This window comes from Erpetoichthys calabaricus, chromosome 1, assembly GCF_900747795.2.
Source record: "Erpetoichthys calabaricus chromosome 1, fErpCal1.3, whole genome shotgun sequence".
Lineage (NCBI taxonomy): Eukaryota > Metazoa > Chordata > Cladistia > Polypteriformes > Polypteridae > Erpetoichthys > Erpetoichthys calabaricus.
In genome coordinates, this window is record NC_041394.2 from 50,643,786 (window position 1) to 50,663,050 (window position 19,265).

At 35.6% G+C, this 19,265-nt stretch overlaps 1 protein-coding gene across 2 annotated transcripts in view; it reads right to left on the reverse strand.

Annotated features, from left to right (window-relative positions):
• Positions 1 to 350: 350 nt before the first annotated feature.
• The window catches only part of entpd4 (ectonucleoside triphosphate diphosphohydrolase 4), a 61,589-nt gene continuing 42,674 nt past the window's right edge, over positions 351 to 19,265 (reverse strand). The window contains exons 8-13 of one of the 2 annotated variants that reach the window (XM_028799179.2): positions 18,359 to 18,489; positions 15,860 to 16,026; positions 13,525 to 13,849; positions 4,923 to 5,008; positions 2,380 to 2,541; positions 351 to 1,489 (exon numbers count right to left, since the gene is read on the reverse strand). In XM_028799179.2, coding sequence (XP_028655012.2) covers positions 1,261 to 1,489; positions 2,380 to 2,541; positions 4,923 to 5,008; positions 13,525 to 13,849; positions 15,860 to 16,026; positions 18,359 to 18,489 — 1,100 coding nt within the window. In that variant the 3' untranslated portion in view covers positions 351 to 1,260. Of the gene's footprint in view, positions 1,490 to 2,379; positions 2,542 to 4,922; positions 5,009 to 13,524; positions 13,850 to 15,859; positions 16,027 to 18,334; positions 18,490 to 19,265 lie in introns of both variants that reach the window. The other variant, XM_028799178.2, reaches the window with a different exon arrangement.

The following is a 19,265-nucleotide window of genomic DNA, read 5'->3' on the forward strand; positions in this document are numbered from 1 at the left end:
AAATAGATATGCATGATATTCTAAATTTTCCTTTAACCTGGCTATTCTGATCTGAGCAGTTTCATTTTGCATAAAAACTAGAATAAGGCAAAACACCAACACAGTTGGCTTTTATCTTTCAGTAATAGAGTAATTATAACACATAATCAACTAATAACTACCAACAGGTTTTACTACTTAAAATTTTATCTAACAAAAATGTCTTATCTTGACTTGAAAATCAAAGTTTTTCTCTTATAACACCATAAAGTGGTCAAGTCTAACGATTTATACAGCAGTTTACAAACTATACACACACCAGCTCTCCACTACAAACAATGCTCAAATGTGTAAAATAACAGAAAAAAAAAACACACTGACAAAAAACTTAACCATTTTCAGTAAGAAAGATCACAGAAATGAGGGGATGTACTCATAAAAGGAAACATATACCATCAAAATTTAACAAAGCATATTCCATAATGACAGAAATGAGCTATTTCAAATATGTGGAATGAAAATTCTAAAATTTTGGAATAAAAGACAAAACTTTAAAAAGGAATGGGTAACAAAAAGAATTAAGAGTGATAACTTACTTTAAAAAATATTAAATATAGACAAGAGCTGCTCACTAACTGCTGTTTGACTCAAGTAGAAAAAAAAGAAAGCGTATGACAATTTTTAAATTAACAGTTTGCAATTAATGAAATGTACAGATTTAATAAGGTTATGATACTGAACATGTATTGCTTCATTTGGAAGTTAGGACAGCAAGTCAAATTTTTGATGCATGACTGCTGGTCATTAATGGTGTGCAAAAACATCTAACAGTTGAAGACAAACAATACTTAAGATTTACACAGTGGAAGATCCTCCAAAATTCACAATAAAGATGCATATACTTCATGAAATATTTTTTTCCCCTCAAACACTTTAGGACTAAAAATAAGTTATTCCACATGAGTTTTTAAAAAAGCTAAACATTTCCAGGCAGAAATAAAAAAAATAACCTGCCATACAGTACTGAGACCATTCCAGTTCAGACATTTAAAGATTATGACTGTGGTGCAAATTCACACAAATACAGCAAAGTATGTCTGCTAAAGATTGTACAAAGCTTTTAAAAGCTATAGAATATTCACTGTCTCATTAGCCTTAGCTCCTCCTTCAATTCTGTGAATAAAAGTTAATCAACATGGCTCTTCTTCCATGGGTTTAATGGCTAGAAGATTTTTTTTTTTTTAAATATACAGTCCATGAATGTTACCCATCCACTGGTAATTATATGGTTCCAGTACCTATCCCAGTGGCTACTCCCTCCTCCATCCAGAGGGCAGAAGATGACAAGTTACGTTGCATTCTTCGATGGATACGACGTAAACGCAGCAGATATAAAAGGATAGACAGCAAAACAACAAGGAAACACACTAGAAACAAATAGTGGTTGTAAACAAAAGAGAATCCTCTCCAGTGTGAATGAGATCCTTTGAAGTTCTCTTGTTGGATGTCCCTGAGAACAACAAAAGAAACTAGTAAACACTTCATATTCAGAAATGTTCTGAGAGATCTAACAGACTGGCATAAAGTCTACAATGGGACTCGACAGTATATTGCATATATCAATCATATAAAAATCATAGCCCAAGTAAAACCTACAAATAATATTGCAAAGGGTATAGTGCATTGAGGAACTCTTTGTGAGACTGCTGCATTTCTGGACCTGTTAGAAATAGCAGTATGACACAGAATTAACAAACTGTGTGCTCAAGTGTTGGGACCTTGGGAAAGGTGATTCAGAAAATCTGTTATTTGATTCAAAATAGACAAGCAACCATGTCTCTGTTTTACCAACAAGCAAATGATAAATTACTGTGTAAGATTTGCGGAATGCAATATATTTTAAAGTTACTAATATTCAAATGTCTTATAAAATGATTGTTATGGGAGAAGGGAATAATATACATGGACCTCTTGCAACATAACAAAGTCCATTAGTTTAGCAGAGAACATGTGCTTCTTTTCTCTGAGAAATTAAATGACTCTCAGATCAAATAGCAAAATGTGTGGTTTTCTGAAAATTCTGAGATCCTATATGGAGTACATATGTCATCTTCCTAGCAATACTGGCTTTCTGAACGAAATAAACCTGCATCTTCTTGTTGGTATAGAGTTCACATTTGCCACCTTGTTGGAAATATCAATGTTTTTCAAATGAGTAAGCAGTGAATGTCAGATCTCAATGTAAAATCAGTTCTTCAACCTGAGCGTAAAGTTACAGAATAAAACTGACTATTGGAAGAGTTCAGAAAAAAAATCAAAACCTACTTATTCACAGGGAAAAATGTAGATGGTCACCAACTAAACTATTAACTATCAGTTTCCCAATATTAGGTTAGTTACCTTAAAGGCAGAAAACGTGTCCTGTACAGAATAGCACCAAGAGTCCATTGAACCTCTTTGTCATAAACCAGTTGGGCAGTTTTGAGACCTTTATAATTTTCTGGGAAGGAGAATCCCACATGAAAAACTTCATACATCCAAGCAGATTTAAAGCACTGGTACCTGGACAAACAGGAGAGGAAATGCATAAAATACTTGAAAGTTGTTTATTTTTGGCCATTAAGGGAAAGCATTAAGAATGCTTAATATTTCCTCATATTTCTGGTAAATTTTAAAGTTAATATAACAAAAAAATGGTAAACCCCAAAAAGACTCCCCATTATTTTGGCTTGGTTTCTCTTCCTAAAGCTTTTGTAAAATAGTTCATACAGATTGAGCATCTCTAATCTGAAATACCTCAGACCAGAATTATTTGAGATATTTTCAGATTTGGCATATATATTTGCATATACATAATGAGATAACTTGGGAAAACTCTTGATTACGTAAGGCTAAACCAGCTAAATGACAAGTTGCGTATATAATAATTTATATCACTGTGCCATTATTATAATGTGTGTTAACATGACAAATATATCAAAACACAAAAGTGATAAATTTGATGTACAGACATATTTTTGTTTCCTTTTAAGAGGGCCAATGCTGCGTATTTGCACTGACATTTTTTTTTCCTCTTTTAGTCTTTTAGTCAGTTCTATAAACTTCCTGTTGTTATTTCTCATTGTACTGGCTGACAAAATAAGAATATTTCAGTCAATCCACTCCGTCATTACTGCTGTGATGGAAGCCTTTACCCAACTGATAAGATGCTACATTCAGTTTTCGTATGGTGTGGGTGTACAGTACATACATAAAACATAACATGTTTTTGCAAACATAAAGGGGCAATTTGCAGGGGTCTGGTTTTCCTAACATATTCTTAACGTATTGGAAGCAATTTACTCATATTGTACTTAGCGACACACTCTATTTACAAATGGAGTTCCAAAATCCCAACACATCATATTGAAACTGCCATGCAGCATCTATCTCTTGTCACAACGCTTCATGGGATGAACCTCGCTTGTTGATTCATGGGGGAGCCAAACCCCAGTTGTCGATCAAGCTTTGTGGTGCTTCACGGAGGACAACCTATCCCTCTCATATCAGAATAAATAAATCTGTTTACAATCTGCATATACTGTATGTTGTTTACAGGGCACATAGGTGTTGTCATTTTTTAACTCAAAAACGTTTGGATTTTGTAATTTTGGATTTGGGGTACTCAACCTGTATTAATAATTAAGAAAACATTGCAACTGGCTGTTGCTAAATCATTCCCTTTGCCTTTGTTAATTCACTCAATTTTAGAAGTTGGCAACATTTCTATCTTAGAACAAATGTGGCATTGCCCTGTACTGACTCAGTGTCAGAACCAGACCTCACTCTTTTATTTAAAATCAATGACATTAGAATCAATCAGCTTATTACCCTTGGAATTTGGTCAGTGCTTTTCTGAAAACCATGTACTCCAGGCATTTCTATTTTCTGAATACTGTTGTAGAATAAGTTGGTTGGTTTTACTTTACTCTTTTGAAGTTACCAAATTGTTAAATAGCTAATATTTACGCATTTAGATTCTAATTTAAGAAGGATATCTTTATTTGAATGTTTATACGGTAGATTCAGAAATTAGATAGATAGATAGATAGATAGATAGATAGATAGATAGATAGATACTTATTCTGACCTCTTCACTTTTTTCACATTTTGCTATGTCACAGCTTTGTGTTAACATCATTTAAATGAATTATTCCCCCTACATAAAGTAACACTTAACACCCCAAAACAAGAAAGTGAAACAGAATGTATATAAAAGCTTTTATTTAAAAACAATGTACTTACAATAATTGTATGTTAGAATTTTTTTGTAAAGACTTTTTTGCTAAAATTATATAAATAGCCATGCCCCACTTCTATCTGTCACAGTGATTTATAATTCACTACTAAATGAGCACTGTGAGCCAAAAACTCATCAACAGACAAAAATCTCTCACGTCTCTGTTTTTACTATTGGATCAGATCTTGTTGATTTTTTGGAGTGCCTTAAATGTGGCGTGCTTCAAGAATTTAAATCAACAGTAACTATCAATTTAAATACTATTTTTCTCTAATAATGAAGGTGTTTTGTCCTTCTGTCACCTGTGGTAAAGTATGTTTTGTTTGTTTCTGGAAGAACCAGATTGGTTGGTGTTTGGTACCAATAAAATAATGTATGCAACATGTTCTCATTTTTAGTCAATTAGGTCCAAATTCAGGGTGTGATACAGTTGTTCTTTGGCTAGATCATTTTTATTTTGCCATAGCAAGCTAAGAACAAAACATAACTAGTATAGTATTAAACTATTTTGTTTGTCTCTTATTAAAAATGTTAATTTGGGTTAATATATTTGGATTGAATGTTAACAAGGTGTTTAACAATTTATAAGCATTCTGCTAATGAAATGAATGTATACAACTTTGTTAGAAAAGTAAAGATATTGCTATAGCTGACCATTACTTACTTGAGCCTATGAAGATCTGCATGAGACGCATAAAGTCCTCGATCAAATCGCTCTTTAAGTGTTGTCCACTTGGTGGCACAGTAGCTCTAAAATGGAAAAAAAAAATTATATTATATATATATATATATATATATATATATATATATATATATATATATATATATACACACACACACACACACACACACACACACATATATATTTACTAGGACTCTGTAAGCGGAAAAGTAAAAAGGAAGACGATGAAATATGAATATTGAGTTTTGTTCACGGTACACTGTGATCAAGGGAAATGCTAGGTAAATTCATTGTTAGATCATGGAAAACTAGACACACAGCACTGTAACATATAATGGTTAGCAAAAAAGTAAGTGATCTACAAATAAGTTAGATAAAGTAAAATAACTACTCAAATATCTAAAAATGTAATCTCATAAGAATAGCTCAAAAGTACAGAAAAACTTTACAGAAATTTTAATGAGGGGAGTAAAGCTTGATCAAACATATAAAACATGATTATAGCATTAAAATATCCTGGTGTACAAGACTGCTTAAGTGTAGTCTGCAATGAGCTGGGTTTCTATTTATGGTTCCTGATTTTCACTTGTTGCTGTAAGCAAAGGAACAGCTAAACATATGTCTTATAATTCCATATTAAAGTCTACACAAAACTGGTATTGTCTTGATTTTCACATAAATAACTATTGCAACTCAGTGCAGAAAACTTTTGCCTCATTTATGACACCAGTGAGAACACCACAATGATAGTAAAGGAGAAATCTGAGTTTCATGACAACTTCCAGAGGAATATTTATTAAAACCTGGTGAATAGCTTTGTGGTTACCAAATTTCCATTCTCTACCCATGAAGCCATTAGTTCTTTTTTGTCAGTGCATACAGCAGTACAATCACAACAAGCTAGAGAAGCCTTTAATCAGTTGGAATTTTCTGTGGCAGGTCAGGTATTCAAAGGGATTTTTGGTAAATTTCATTAATATGATAAAAACATTATAGTATATTCATCATCTAGGGCAATTATTCATACTAGCTCAAATATCATTTTTAAAGGTGTTAGACAGGGATGGTTATTTCATTACTGCTTTTTAGTCTTTCACTCAAGTCCACTCAGAATCCATCCAGCCTTGGACAACTCCTCATACAATGTGCTACATGGTCACTCTAACAATGCACCACTGTGCAAGGTAAAAGCAACTAATTACTCTAGTATCTGTATTCTAGTATTCCACCTCTAGAATCCACCTCCAATAAAATTAGGAATAAACTCTTCAAAACTACTGAGACTCCAAAAACCACCACCTGACAACATGAATAGAGAAAATAGGGGAAGGTAGTATCAGAAATATTACCAATTGTTAACAAAACAAATTATATGATATTTAGAAATTGCCAGGTTTATCAACAATTCCAATGAGTATACTGTACTGGATCTACAGTCTCAGAGAGCACACACATGCATACAAACACAAACACACAAACACACACACACACACACACACAAAAAACACAAAGAATGTGGTTTCACTGATACTGCAAAGAGGATCAATTTGTAGTATGATAATACTTAAGCCAAATTCTGTTACTTGTATATTTATAATTTACACAGCCACTAATACATTCACTGTGATAATGTGTGGCTAAACTATATAAAACTTTAAATTTTAAAATTAAGATTTTAAAAATATCATTAAACATAAATGTAAGCATAGGCAGCAGTTTGACGTGTATGTTCATAATTCATAGTAGTTTACATTTCTAGATAGATAGATAGATACTTTATTAATCCCAAGGGGAAATTCACATACTCCAGCAGCAACATACTGATAAAAAACAGTATTAAATTAAAGAGTAATAAAAATGCAGATATAAGAGACAATAACTTTGTATAATATTAATGTTTACCCCCCCCCCCCCCCCCAGGTGGAATTAAAGAGTCGCATAGTATGGGGGAGGAACGATCTCCTCAGTCTGTCAGTGGAGCAGGACAGTGACAGCAGTGTCTCTGAAGCTGCTCCTCTGTCGGGAGATGATACTGTTCAGTGGATGCAGTGGATTCTCCATGATTGACAGGAGCCTGCTCAGCACCCGTCGCTCTGCCACGGATGTCAAACTGTCCAGCTCTGTGCCTACAATAGAGCCTGCCATTCACACCGGTTTGTCCAGGCGTGAAGTGTCCCTCTTCTTTATGCTGCCTCCCCAGCACACCACCGCGTAGAAGAGGGAGCTCGCCACAACCGCCTGATAGAACATCTGCAGCATCTTATTGCAGATGTTGAAAGACGCCAGCCTTCTAAGGAAGTATAGTCAGCTCTGTCCTCTCTTGCACAGAGCATCAGTATTGGCAGTCCAGTCCAATTTATCATCCAGCTGCACTCCCAGGTATTTATAGGTCGGCACCCATTGCACATAGTCACCTCTGATGATCACGGGGTCCATGAGGGGCCTGGTCCTCCTAAAATCCACCAACAGCTCCTTGGTTTTGCTGGTGTTCAGTTGTAGGTGGTTTGAGTCGCACCATTTAACAAAGTCCTTGATTAGGTTCCTATACTCCTCCTCCTGCCCTCTCCTGATGCAGCCCACGATAGCAGTGTTGTCTGCAAACTTTTGCACATGGCAGGACTCCGAGTTGTATTGGAAGTTCGATGTATATAGGCTGAACAGGATTGGAGAAAGTACAGTCCCTTGCGGCGCTCCTGTGCTGCTGACCACAATGTCAGACCTGCAGTTCCCAAGATGCACATACTGAAGACTGTCTGTAAGATAGTCCACGATCCATGCCACAAGGTATGAATCTAGATAGATAGATAGATAGATACTCCCATCTCTGTCAGCTTGTCCCTAAGCAGTAGAGGTTGGATGGTGTTGAAAGTGCTAGAGGAGTCCAGAAACATAATTATTACAGCACCACTGCCTCTGTCCAAGTGGGAGAGGGATTGGTGTAGCATATAGATGATTGCATCTTCCACTCCCACCTTCTCCTGGTATGCGAACTGCAGAGGGTTGAGGGCGTGGTGGACCTGTGGCCTCAGGTGGTAAAGCAGCCGCTCCAGGGTCTTCATCACATGTGACGTCAGAGCGACAGGCCGGAAGTCATTCAGCTCACTAGGACGTGATACCTTTGGGACTGGGGTGATGCAAGATGTTTTCCAAAGCCTCGGGACTCTCCCCTGCTCCAGGCTCAGGTTGAAGATCCGCTGCAGAGGACTCCCCAGCTCCAGCGCGCAGGCCTTCAGCAGTTGTGGGGATACTCCATCTGGACCCACTGCTTTGCTGGCATGAAGTCTCCTCAGCTCTCTGCTTACCTGGGCTGCTGTAATTGTGGGTGGGGGAACCTCTCATCTATGCTGATATCAGTAGAAGGATGGGTGGAGGGTGCAGTACTCTGAGGTGAGAGTGGGTTAGGGTGGTCAAACCTGTTAAAGAAGTTGTTCATCTGGTTTGCTCTCTCCACGTCTCTCTCGATGGTGGCACCCCGTTTCGAGCTGCAGCCAGTGATGATCTTCATCCCATCCCACACTTCCTTCACACTGTTATTCTGCAACTTCTGCTCCAGCTTTCTCCTGTACTGCTCCTTCGCTGCCCTGATCTGGACTTGGAGTTCCTTCTGCACACGCTTGAGCTCATGCTGATCACCGCCTTTAAAAGCCCTTTTCTTCTGGTTTAAAAGGCCCTTGATGTCACTTGTAATCCATGGCTTGTTGTTAGCACAGTAGCATACTGTTCTTACTGGAACTACAATGTCCATACAGAAGTTGATGTAGTCAGTAGTGCAGTCAACAACTTCCTCAATGTTCTCACTATATGATCCCTGCAGGATATCCCAGTCCGTAGTTCCAAAGCAGTCTGTCAGAGCCTGCTCTGCCTCAGGGGACCACTTCCTGAATGAGCACGTGGTTGTAGGTAGCTCCCTCACTCTTGGTTTGTAGTGAGGCTGAAGCAGAACCAGGTTATGATCTACTTTCCCAAGTGCAGGCAGCGAGGTGGCGCTGTATGAGTCTTTAACGTTTGCATACAGTAGGTGAATAGTCCTATTTCCCCGGGTGTTACAATCCACATATTGGGAGAAGGCAGGTAATGTTTTGTCCAGCATCACATGGTTAAAGTCTTCAGTGATTAGCACAAGCGCCCTCGGGGTGCTGTGTTTGTAGGATAGCAACAGCGGAATGGATGATGTCACCCGCTATCTCCATGTGTGCCCGAGGAGGGATGTAAACAATAACAACAATGACAACAAGAACCTTCTAGCTATGATGCTTGCTACTATTGTTCGAATTTAGTGTACAGCTTGGTCCTGAACATCTTTAAATAAAGGATTTGTTGGGGGCTTTGGAGGAAAGATACAAAAACAGAACGAAACAGAATTAAACAAATGTGATGCCAGATGTCCTTGTACTGATAAAAAGGTGGAACAAATATGAATTCTCGCCGAGTGCTCACTTGTTCTTGCTCTCTGTTCTCGTTTTAATGAGAAAAGGACAAACCTGACATATTGCAGTTGCTTGCGCTTGCATCCCTGAGAATCACTGCAGTGCACAGTAATGGACTGCATGTCAGGTTTAAAGAAAACACACACACACTCACGCACACTCTCTCACACACACATTAGCAGAACACTTCTTCCACACTTCTATGAATACAACAGCAATTCCAACTGGTAGTGAAATCTGGCAGGTGGGTTCTGAGAACCAGGTTACATGTGACTCTGTGTCCTATTCTCAGACTTTGCCTGACAGTAACATAATAATAAAATGTATGTTATTCAACAGTCCTTGCTTACTGACCTTGGTATATATTAACTAAATGGAATTGTATGTTGTATTTCACTTACAGAATGCATATTGTGGAAGTTATTATATGCTTGCTTGCAAGAACAAATAAGGATTCTGATGTATTTGTTACATAATGCAATAAAACAACTAAATATTAAATTAAGCTCTTTTCCTACTTTGACTGAGCTAAAAGCATGACACATTTTTCATAAAAGTTGTGTTCAATAAAAGAAGTTTGGGACAAGATTAGTTTAGTTAAAACATTGATCTCATTGAGACCTTATTTTCAACATGACTAATTTAGAGAACCGCCTTGCACCAAAACTCAGTGTTTCTTGCACTTAAGCCAGTTCCACACTAACCGGCAAACCTTGAGTTTAATCTATGCCTTTTGTAGTTTGATCAACAAACAGTCATGAGGAATCATACCAACAGCTTTCTGAAAAATCCAAATCTATATTTTATGTGCCACTCTGACCAAATACATTTGTTGATTGCACTCAGACTTCTAGCCTATTAGTGTAACTTTGTCAGGGCCATTTTGAATGTTTAATATCACTGTATGGTGTACAAGTTACTTAAATAAATGCTTCTTTGACATAGCACACATTAAATAAGGGATACCTACAGACTTTAACTAACTTCCTGAAATGAAATTACTTCAGAAAAACACACATTAAAGGTTTACAGTTAAATGGAAAAGCATGGGTACCCTAGGTAATTTGCATTTTTTAATGAACCTTTAAAGAAAAAGAAGTTAGCAAACATCTGCAGGGTATAAATTTGATCAGGACATAATTATACATACAGTATCTTACTGCACAACTATTTATTTGCTAAATTTAGAAGACTGAAAAACATAAAACATTCAATGTGCCAGGAACAAAACTCTAGGAACTGTGTCAGTCAGTATTTACAAATACCTCCTTAGGCAGAATCACAGCCTGAAAATGCTGTTTTCAGCCACCCATGATTTTTTCATTTCTTGCTGCATAATCTAGCTTACAAATATTCTTAGGTCTTTGTGTCCTTCATGTTTGATGTTTCATATATGCAAGTACTAAATGGTTGATTTTGCAGCATATTTTTATATCTTAACTCTTTTGAGCCCAGATTTTTTTATTTCCAGAAAAAGTTTTTGAGAAATACGATTATTTTTTATTACTCAACCTGTACAAAAGTAAAAAATGTCTGAAAATGTATGAACACTTTAAACACTCCACATATTATAGTTTTGAACTGTGTAATATCATTGAAAGCAGCCAACCAGATTCACCTAAAAACTACAAAATGTGTTGTACTGGTGTCACTGTTTTTTCCGCCAGTGGTTGCAAAGTACAAATAGTGTTCAGTTAGCCGGCTTGGCAAGCAGTGGTTACAGTTAGTATCTGATGCCGTGCTCTAAGAGGACCAGGTGCCTGAAGTATGCAAGCCTTGGTATATTTCGCTGGCTTTGGTGCCATCTAGTAGCAAAATCAAACAACTCATTGTTGACAATATTTATCAATGTTTACAAACACTTTTAGTCTTCAACCCCTTCATGAAAGCGTTAATCTTGCTGAAGTATCCAGCCTCTTGTTAGGCTAAAGTTCTTCTCTTACTATGGGACATAAGCTCTTAGGATTTTTGATATTTACTTAAGTATGTTCTTTCTTCTACTTACACAAACGCTACATTCACCTCCTAAGAGGGTTTATGAAGTTCCTACTTGTGACATCTCACTTTCTTATTTTGTTTCATTCACGTGAATTTCCGGTAAGATAGTTGGTATGCTAGTATAGGTATACTTTCAATTTGTTACTTCGCCTGCACAAAAAACAATTAAAGCCTAGCTGTCGTTTTTGTCCGTGAAAATAAACAGCAAGCTACACACATTTACAGTTTCACGTTACTGCAAATATAACCTGAATACAAAAATGCAATTTCTGGATGACCAGGTTATTTTTTATCTTACATTATTGACTAAAGTGAAAGATCAACATTACGCCACAACTGTCTTAATTAGGAGCTCCCACTTTGAGAGGGCAATACTGTGAAATGTCCAACTTGGATTCACTGATTTTCCTTCTGTTTAACAGTATGTAAACAGAGATAAAACACATAACAGAATTATTCTTTAATTGATAAGCTTTCTGCTTTTTTACATTTACTCTTTGTGGCTCTGGCCATATATTTCAGTTTGTGTATTATCAGTCCAAAGCTACTTTAAAAAGTTTCTGGATTAAGCATGTTTTTTGTCTCTTGTGAGAAGGTTGTAAGAAAGGATATTCAAAAGGAAAGCCTTTGTTGGGGATCATTCTTCTGCAAGCGATACTGTATTGTGGACTACTCTGATGTCACCTAAATCACTTTGCATCTGGTCATCTAAAGAAATTTGACCAGTTTTGGATATTCCAGATATTGCCACAACTAGAAAGTTCCCTTTATATTTTATTTCTTAATGATCCTTCTGACAAAGTAACTTCCAAGTTGAAATTTAAACATTATTATAACATAAAATATTAATAAATCAGTTTGAATGGCTTGTGCTACATTCATTGTTATTTTTTCTTTCTGTTAATTTAAACAAATAAATGTAACTGTTCAAAAATCGTGTGTATGTTTGTACCGCACAGAGATTTTGTTAACTTCTTTGTGTTTAGATATTCAGTGAAATGTTCGATTTGACCATATCCGTTATATATGTAAACTCTTTGGCCTCTTTAAGTATACTGATGTTGCCATATAAGGAACAGTGTGATTGGTCTTAAGAAGACATGCCTTTAGGCCAAGAATCACATTCTGTAAATGACAACACTTACTTTTTGTTTCCACTTAAAGTATGCCTATGGACAGTTTTCAAGAAGAATAAAATGTCCATATATAGTATCTTTCTATACAGAAAATTTAGCTTTTATTAAGTCTTCATCATGTTTACTCTTTTCACTCTTAGCATGTTAACTTCTTTGCTAAATATACAATAGATTTTGAATGAATTACCACTTGGTAGTAGAGGAACACAAAGAAAGAAAACCAGCTGCAAGTAGAACTTAAAGTAGTTTTTTTTTTTAATAAAAATGAAAACTGCTAATAGTCTTGTGCATGTTTGCTGCAGAGCACTTACATTAACTTCAGTTCTAATATGCTATAATGTTTCTTTTGCAAGAGGCCAATGTCCCACATTAGCAAATATTCTTGTCTCAAAATGAACACTTTTTTTCAGGTGTGTTCATGCCTAAATGAATTCCCAAATGTCCTCTGGTAGTAAAAATATGTTAATTATAAATACTATTGATTGAGCCCTCTTTTTACTTGATTAAACTTTTTGATTCTGTAAAGAATTTCAGAAAGTAAAAATTCTGTTGTACTTAGATATATGGCAAATAAAATAAACTGAAAAATTTACAGTATCTCTTGGCATGGTATATAAAATCTAATTATTAAAGACACTAAACAAGTGTTCTCCTGTTCAGTGTGAGGACTAATCTGATATATTACATAAAATATGAACGGATATGGAATTACTATAAAAACAGATTTATTCTTCTTAAAAAATACAAGCTGGTTTTGTGTTCTCTTTTAAGAATCATTCCCATTAGCACAAGAACTGTCCTGAGGCAAGAAACTTCAAATACCTGGTCTTATGTTGACTAAATGCTCTGCCATATGTGAATTACATTATGCCTATATAAATGGCAGATGCCCTTTAAGTAAGGACAACAAAACAATTATAGTTAGAGCTAAATATTTAACCTGAGCATTTGGCTTAAAAGCAACTGCATACCGCAAACTATTTTACCCTTCACATAAATGATAGAAAAAAAATTCATCCATACCTTAGCAGCATTAGAATATTTAGTAGCATCATAGTCACCTCCCATACGAAGAACATCTTCTGTGCAGTAGTAAAATTCAGAAAATCCATAAAATTCACTGTTTGTGTACTCAATGAGTGGCTGATACACTCCATTGAGAGATGAATGCGTTTCATTAGTCTTGTTCATGAAGGGCTGGATAACAACCCTGCAAAGATCAAAGTCACCTGTCCCACGGAGATAAAGTGACTTTCCACCATTCTGAATTTCATCCTCAATATCCAGAGGAAGGCAGGGATCCAAATATGGAGATTCAGATGTTTCACCAATATGTTTACCAAGCAACCTACAAGGCAAAATGCAGTATTATAGCATAAGTTGCAGGTATCCTACTATTGAGTATAAATAACATATGTTTGACAGAATTGTAACTTGTCTTATTTGTTAATTCAACATTATACTTTGAAGATGAAAAAAGCCTAAGGGAAAAGGGATACTGCACTGATACAATATTGATATTCATGATATAATTGCCCTGAATAGTAACACTAATTATAAGAAAACTAGAACTTTAGTAATGCTTTAATATAATTTATTACAATTTTTTTTTTGTGCAAAACTGTTTACTCCATAGTTTGCCCTGGATTAGAAATGCTGGATACATACACATTAAGTGTCGTTTTACAGCAAGTTGTTTTTAAGTAAAGAGAAGCTTGTGTCTAGACAGGAAACACTATTACAAAAGGAGAAGTTATGCATTTTACCAGATTTGACAGGTCATTCCTACTCTTTTTATACAACACTTTTTAGAGTATTTATACAATATATTGTATGAATACAGACACAACTTTAATTTTAAAGAGAAAATCATTTTATGACTGTCTGCAGCTACCAGGTGGCAATTACTGGCAATACACCTAATAAACAAAAAAAGTGTTCATCTTGAAATGCTGCATCCTTAATTATCGTATTTTTTGCACCATAAGACGCACCTGACCATTAGACGCACCTAGGTTTAGAGGAGGAAAACAAGAAAAAAAATATTCTGAACCAAATGGTGCACTAATATGTTTAATAAAATATAGCAGCATAATATTTCAACCATGTAAATTCAACAGCAGTATTAACAAAAATCATCACTGTCATTAACAAATAAGGAGAGACTTTAAGGTTCAAGCACTCTTCTAGTTTTATGGAAACCCCAAGAACTCCTCATCGCTAGTGTCAGAATTTATTAAGCTCAGTTGCTCACAATCACTTTGCAGCATCACATACCTATCATCACGCGACATAACCTGTCCAAAGCCACCAGGGGACAAAGCACGTTTGGACCAATGCTCCCTGAAGTTATATCGCCAGTCTATTCCCATCTATATTTGTAATGCCACAAAGCCCTTCATCTCGTGTTTTGTTGTGGGTTTCCAGTTTGAAAAATGAGAATGCGGTGCAAGCACTGCCCTCGATTCAAAAAATTGCTCTGCATACCTGTTTGTTTCGTCTGACAGTAGCTGAAAGGCAGCTTTAGGAAAGAACAGCCTGAAGTAGTCCAGCGGCTGGCAATCTATCGAGTTCAGAGTCCAACTCAGTGATAATGCGCAAAACATCGTCTGCTGAGTATTTTGTTTTCTGCACTGGCTTCGCTCCCTCATGAGATGTAGATGCTATCTTGCCTTTGTTTATATTTGTTTAGATTTCGCAACTCACGCACATGCAAGGATTAGATGCCGAGTCAATGAGTCTAACATTCCTCCAAGCACAGAGGGAATGCCTGTAACGTAACAGTGAGTTTTGTCGCCTTCTACCCCTGGATGTCGACTTTTGTCAGGTAATACACATCATGGTCTGTGATGCAATATTCGCTCCATAAGACGCACAGACATTTCCAACCTTCTTTTGGGGAAAAAAAAAGTGCGTCTTATGGTGCGAAAAATACGGTAATAGCAATAGGCAAAAGAAAAACAAGCAATCAGCTTCTAGTAGCTTTCATTATGATTTAAAGACATATTTCATAGGCTTTTTCTGAGAGACAAAGCCCTGAACTGAATTTAGCTTATTATACCTATAGTTATAAAGTGTTTAATTAGACTAAAATAAATGTTGAGTGAGACAGTCCAAAAGGAAAAATGTTTAAAGATACAATTTTCACTACACATGAGGAGTGTAATCCTATTGTAAATGTCACACTTTTTTCTGGTTAGCATTGGAATACCTTCATCTGTTTTAGACTCCATGAATACTGTCATGGCGAATGAGTTTGTCATTCTATGACCACTTTCAGCCATTCTCAGCATTTCCATATAGATGTACTATGTATGTCCTTTATAACCAAAAAAGGCATAAGCTTAAAAGATCTTACCCATTTTCAACTGCTGCTTTGTTAAACAGACTCTCTTCATATCTCTGCCTGGCAGCATTACCCCCAAAACCCAGGAAAGTTGTCACATAGACTCGATAAACATGCTCAGTCTGATGGGCATCACAGCCAAGGTTAAACTCTGCTAATAAATTCTTGGCGACTTCTTCCTGTCAAATGTTGAAAAGCAATGCATTAAATTCTACAATGAATTATTCTCAAAACACATAAATATATACATAAAGCTATATATTTAGTAATCATGCAGTGCTATATGGCATTTCTAAATATCTTTACTTATTAGTACTTTGCAAAAATGGTAGTGAATTTATTAACTTCAAGATTACTCAAACACTAATATGCTATTCTCAACTTTATACTGTATTCTTTACATAAAAGAGGGAGGGATACAAAAACATTATATTTACTGTAGTTTAATTGATTAACTGGTCATATCACTTTATATTCTGTTAATTTAATAAAATAAGGGAAAATGTATGCATGTTTTATTTAAAATCTCATTCTAATATGCTCAATTTAAACTTCACTATATTAATAAAATTATTACATACTAACATAAATGAAACATCTATTCAGGAGCATCTCTGCACCATTTCGCTGTTTTTTTGGGGAGGTGCATATTGTTGCATTTGTATGCTATATTCTGTGGTCCATTATATTATGTACAGTTTTGTAATTATTATTTACCACCCTGTTATTTGCAGTTTACTGAGGCAATTAAGAAGGCCAATATGGTTAGGTTACATAGCACAAATACGTGAAGTACAGGTTGAGGGAGTTTACACTTAAACTGTATCATTTTTACTTGTTAGGTATCATCTACATTAGAATATTATGTGCAATTTAGTTACCATATTACAGAAAAAATAATAGTAGCACTATAGAATCACAGAGAAGAATTACTGAACTAATTTCAGAAGGTATGTGAGGTATTAACTTAAAGCAAAGGATTATTTAAAGCAAATGGAGATGTACCATAATCAAACTGTTTAAAACTATAAAAGAAATTAGTAGAGTGAATCTTAGCTATTATTTTAAAATAAATTCTTCAACAACAACACAGATACAGAAATGGAAACTTCTAAAGGGTAGATTTCACAGTGAAAATGAACTCATTGAACAAGTTACCAAGTAATATGGTATATATGACTTTAGGAACCTTCAAAACCTGACTTGGTGTTATTTTAGAGAACCTTGGTAAATGGAATTTGTGATTCTGTTCTCTTAAGAATAGTTCTAATGTTCATTTCTTACAAAGTAATGATACTGTCACCAAAATTGTGCCCTGACAATTGTGTCATGATGGATTTTAATGATTCAGGCTGAATCAAACTCTAAAACAACACAGTAGCAGAATAACAGTGTGTTTTTACACAGTCTGTACACTTAATCATCTGGAAGAAAATTATGTGAACAGGATTAACAAGCTTGTCGAGTTTAATGACCTGTTCTTGTCAAAACTGTTCTAATGTTCTTTCCAACCACCTGCCATAATTGCTCTCAAAACAAGAGCAGTATGGTCTGGAAGCAAAGAAATGTCTTCCAACTTATGGGGCAGACTATGTGTTCAACCCACTATATTTTATCTAGAGCATTACATGTGATTGACATTCCAGTAGTACACCACGAAATTCAAAGCATCCACTGTTTACTGTAGGTTGAAAGGTGGACAAATATACTCAATGTTGTTTTTTTTTTCCCTAGAATCACATCATCTTGGTTGGAACAAGCAATATTCCCATTATTCCCAAATTTTAATTCTGGAAACAGTGCAAAATGAAATCAAAAGTCTACCAGGACCTAAAACAGTTTTGTGTTGCATGACTCAAAGCAAAATAGTTTGGCTGAAGCAGAATTTAAATTATTCCTGCTTTTTGTTTTACTAGATCAGACCAGTAGTCAGGTCCATGTGCACTGCTACCTAAATAAATACGCTAACTCTTACGAGTATCAGTGGCACTGGGATCTCTGGAGCTGAATGCGCTATACATCCCATCTCAGAAATCTAGGGTTGGTATGAACACGCTGAATGGTCAACACTATCGTCAAAGCAGTAGTGGGCTCTGCCTATGACTGTAATGGTTTTATAGACGCTTAGGAGACATTTTTGCATTTCAAACAGTCATGAAGCGGTGCAGAAAGATAAATAGGACTTCATTTTTACCTAGTAATCAAGGAACTGATAATGGACAGAATATTCATTTGCTAAAATATTTATTAGTTGCAGCCATAATGCTTGTGCCAGTCAAACAAAACAAGAGCACAATTAACAAAAATGTTAAAAAAGAGTCATGCAGTTTTCTTAGCTGCTCTCCTTGTCTTAGGAAATTTGTAGACATTTCTAGTGTGCCAATATTTCAGGGAAACAAAGTTGAAGCACAAGGAGTACTAAAGAAAATAGGGTTAGAAAAATTAGATACAGCTCAAAAAAAGAAAAATACTCATCTGGATAATAACCTGCTGCAAAGAGGCAAAGCTTACGGTTTTGGGGACTTCATAAGCAATCTGTGTAGACACGCCACCCATGTCCAGGATACCAGCAGTGCGCTTCCTGATCAGTGCTTCTTGATTTTCACTGCCGGGAATATGAACTTCCACAATTGCATCATCATCTTAGGGGATGAATGAATACAAGTAGAGATATGAAAAGCACTATTAGATTACACTGAAAAAGAGTAATTTGAACAAGATACATAAAATGTAAGAACTAAACCTTTTTAAATACTGTTAAGATTACAATAAGAAGGCCAATATGATGTTAGGTTATACAACATGATGTACTGTATAGAGTATATCTCAATGTAAGTTATACTTCAACTACATATAAATGTCTAAATGTTTTCAGTTCCTCGATTTCCAGATTATCCTATGGAATACATAATGTGAAACATGAATGCTGACAAATGAGATAAAATATTATACTGTATTCTGTTTCAAATAAAATTGCAGAATGCTCTTTTTCACAAGTCTTCCTGACTTCATTCCTTCTTGCTTTGAAAAAGTAGCGGCAACAAAGTTTTGAATTTCTGCACATGTACCTAGAAGATCCCCTCTCAGTTGTAACATGTTGACTCTGATCACCATATTATGACTAAGACACAAACAGTCTACTCAAATACTAATTGCTTTAAAAAATCTGTTAAGACGTCATATGCACATGGTTTAATCCGAAAATGAAAATGAACCAAGAAAGTGGGCAACATCATAAATAAACAGCGATATCTGTTTTTAGAATTCCCTGCCAACCCTACCTGCTTGCTAATCTAAGAGTACATTAAACTGATTACATTCCAGAGTCTGAAAGGTTTTGCTTTGAGGATCCAGAAAGTCCTTGAGTGCATCTAGTTTATCCAAAAAAAAAAAAAAAAGACTCCAACAAACAGCATTT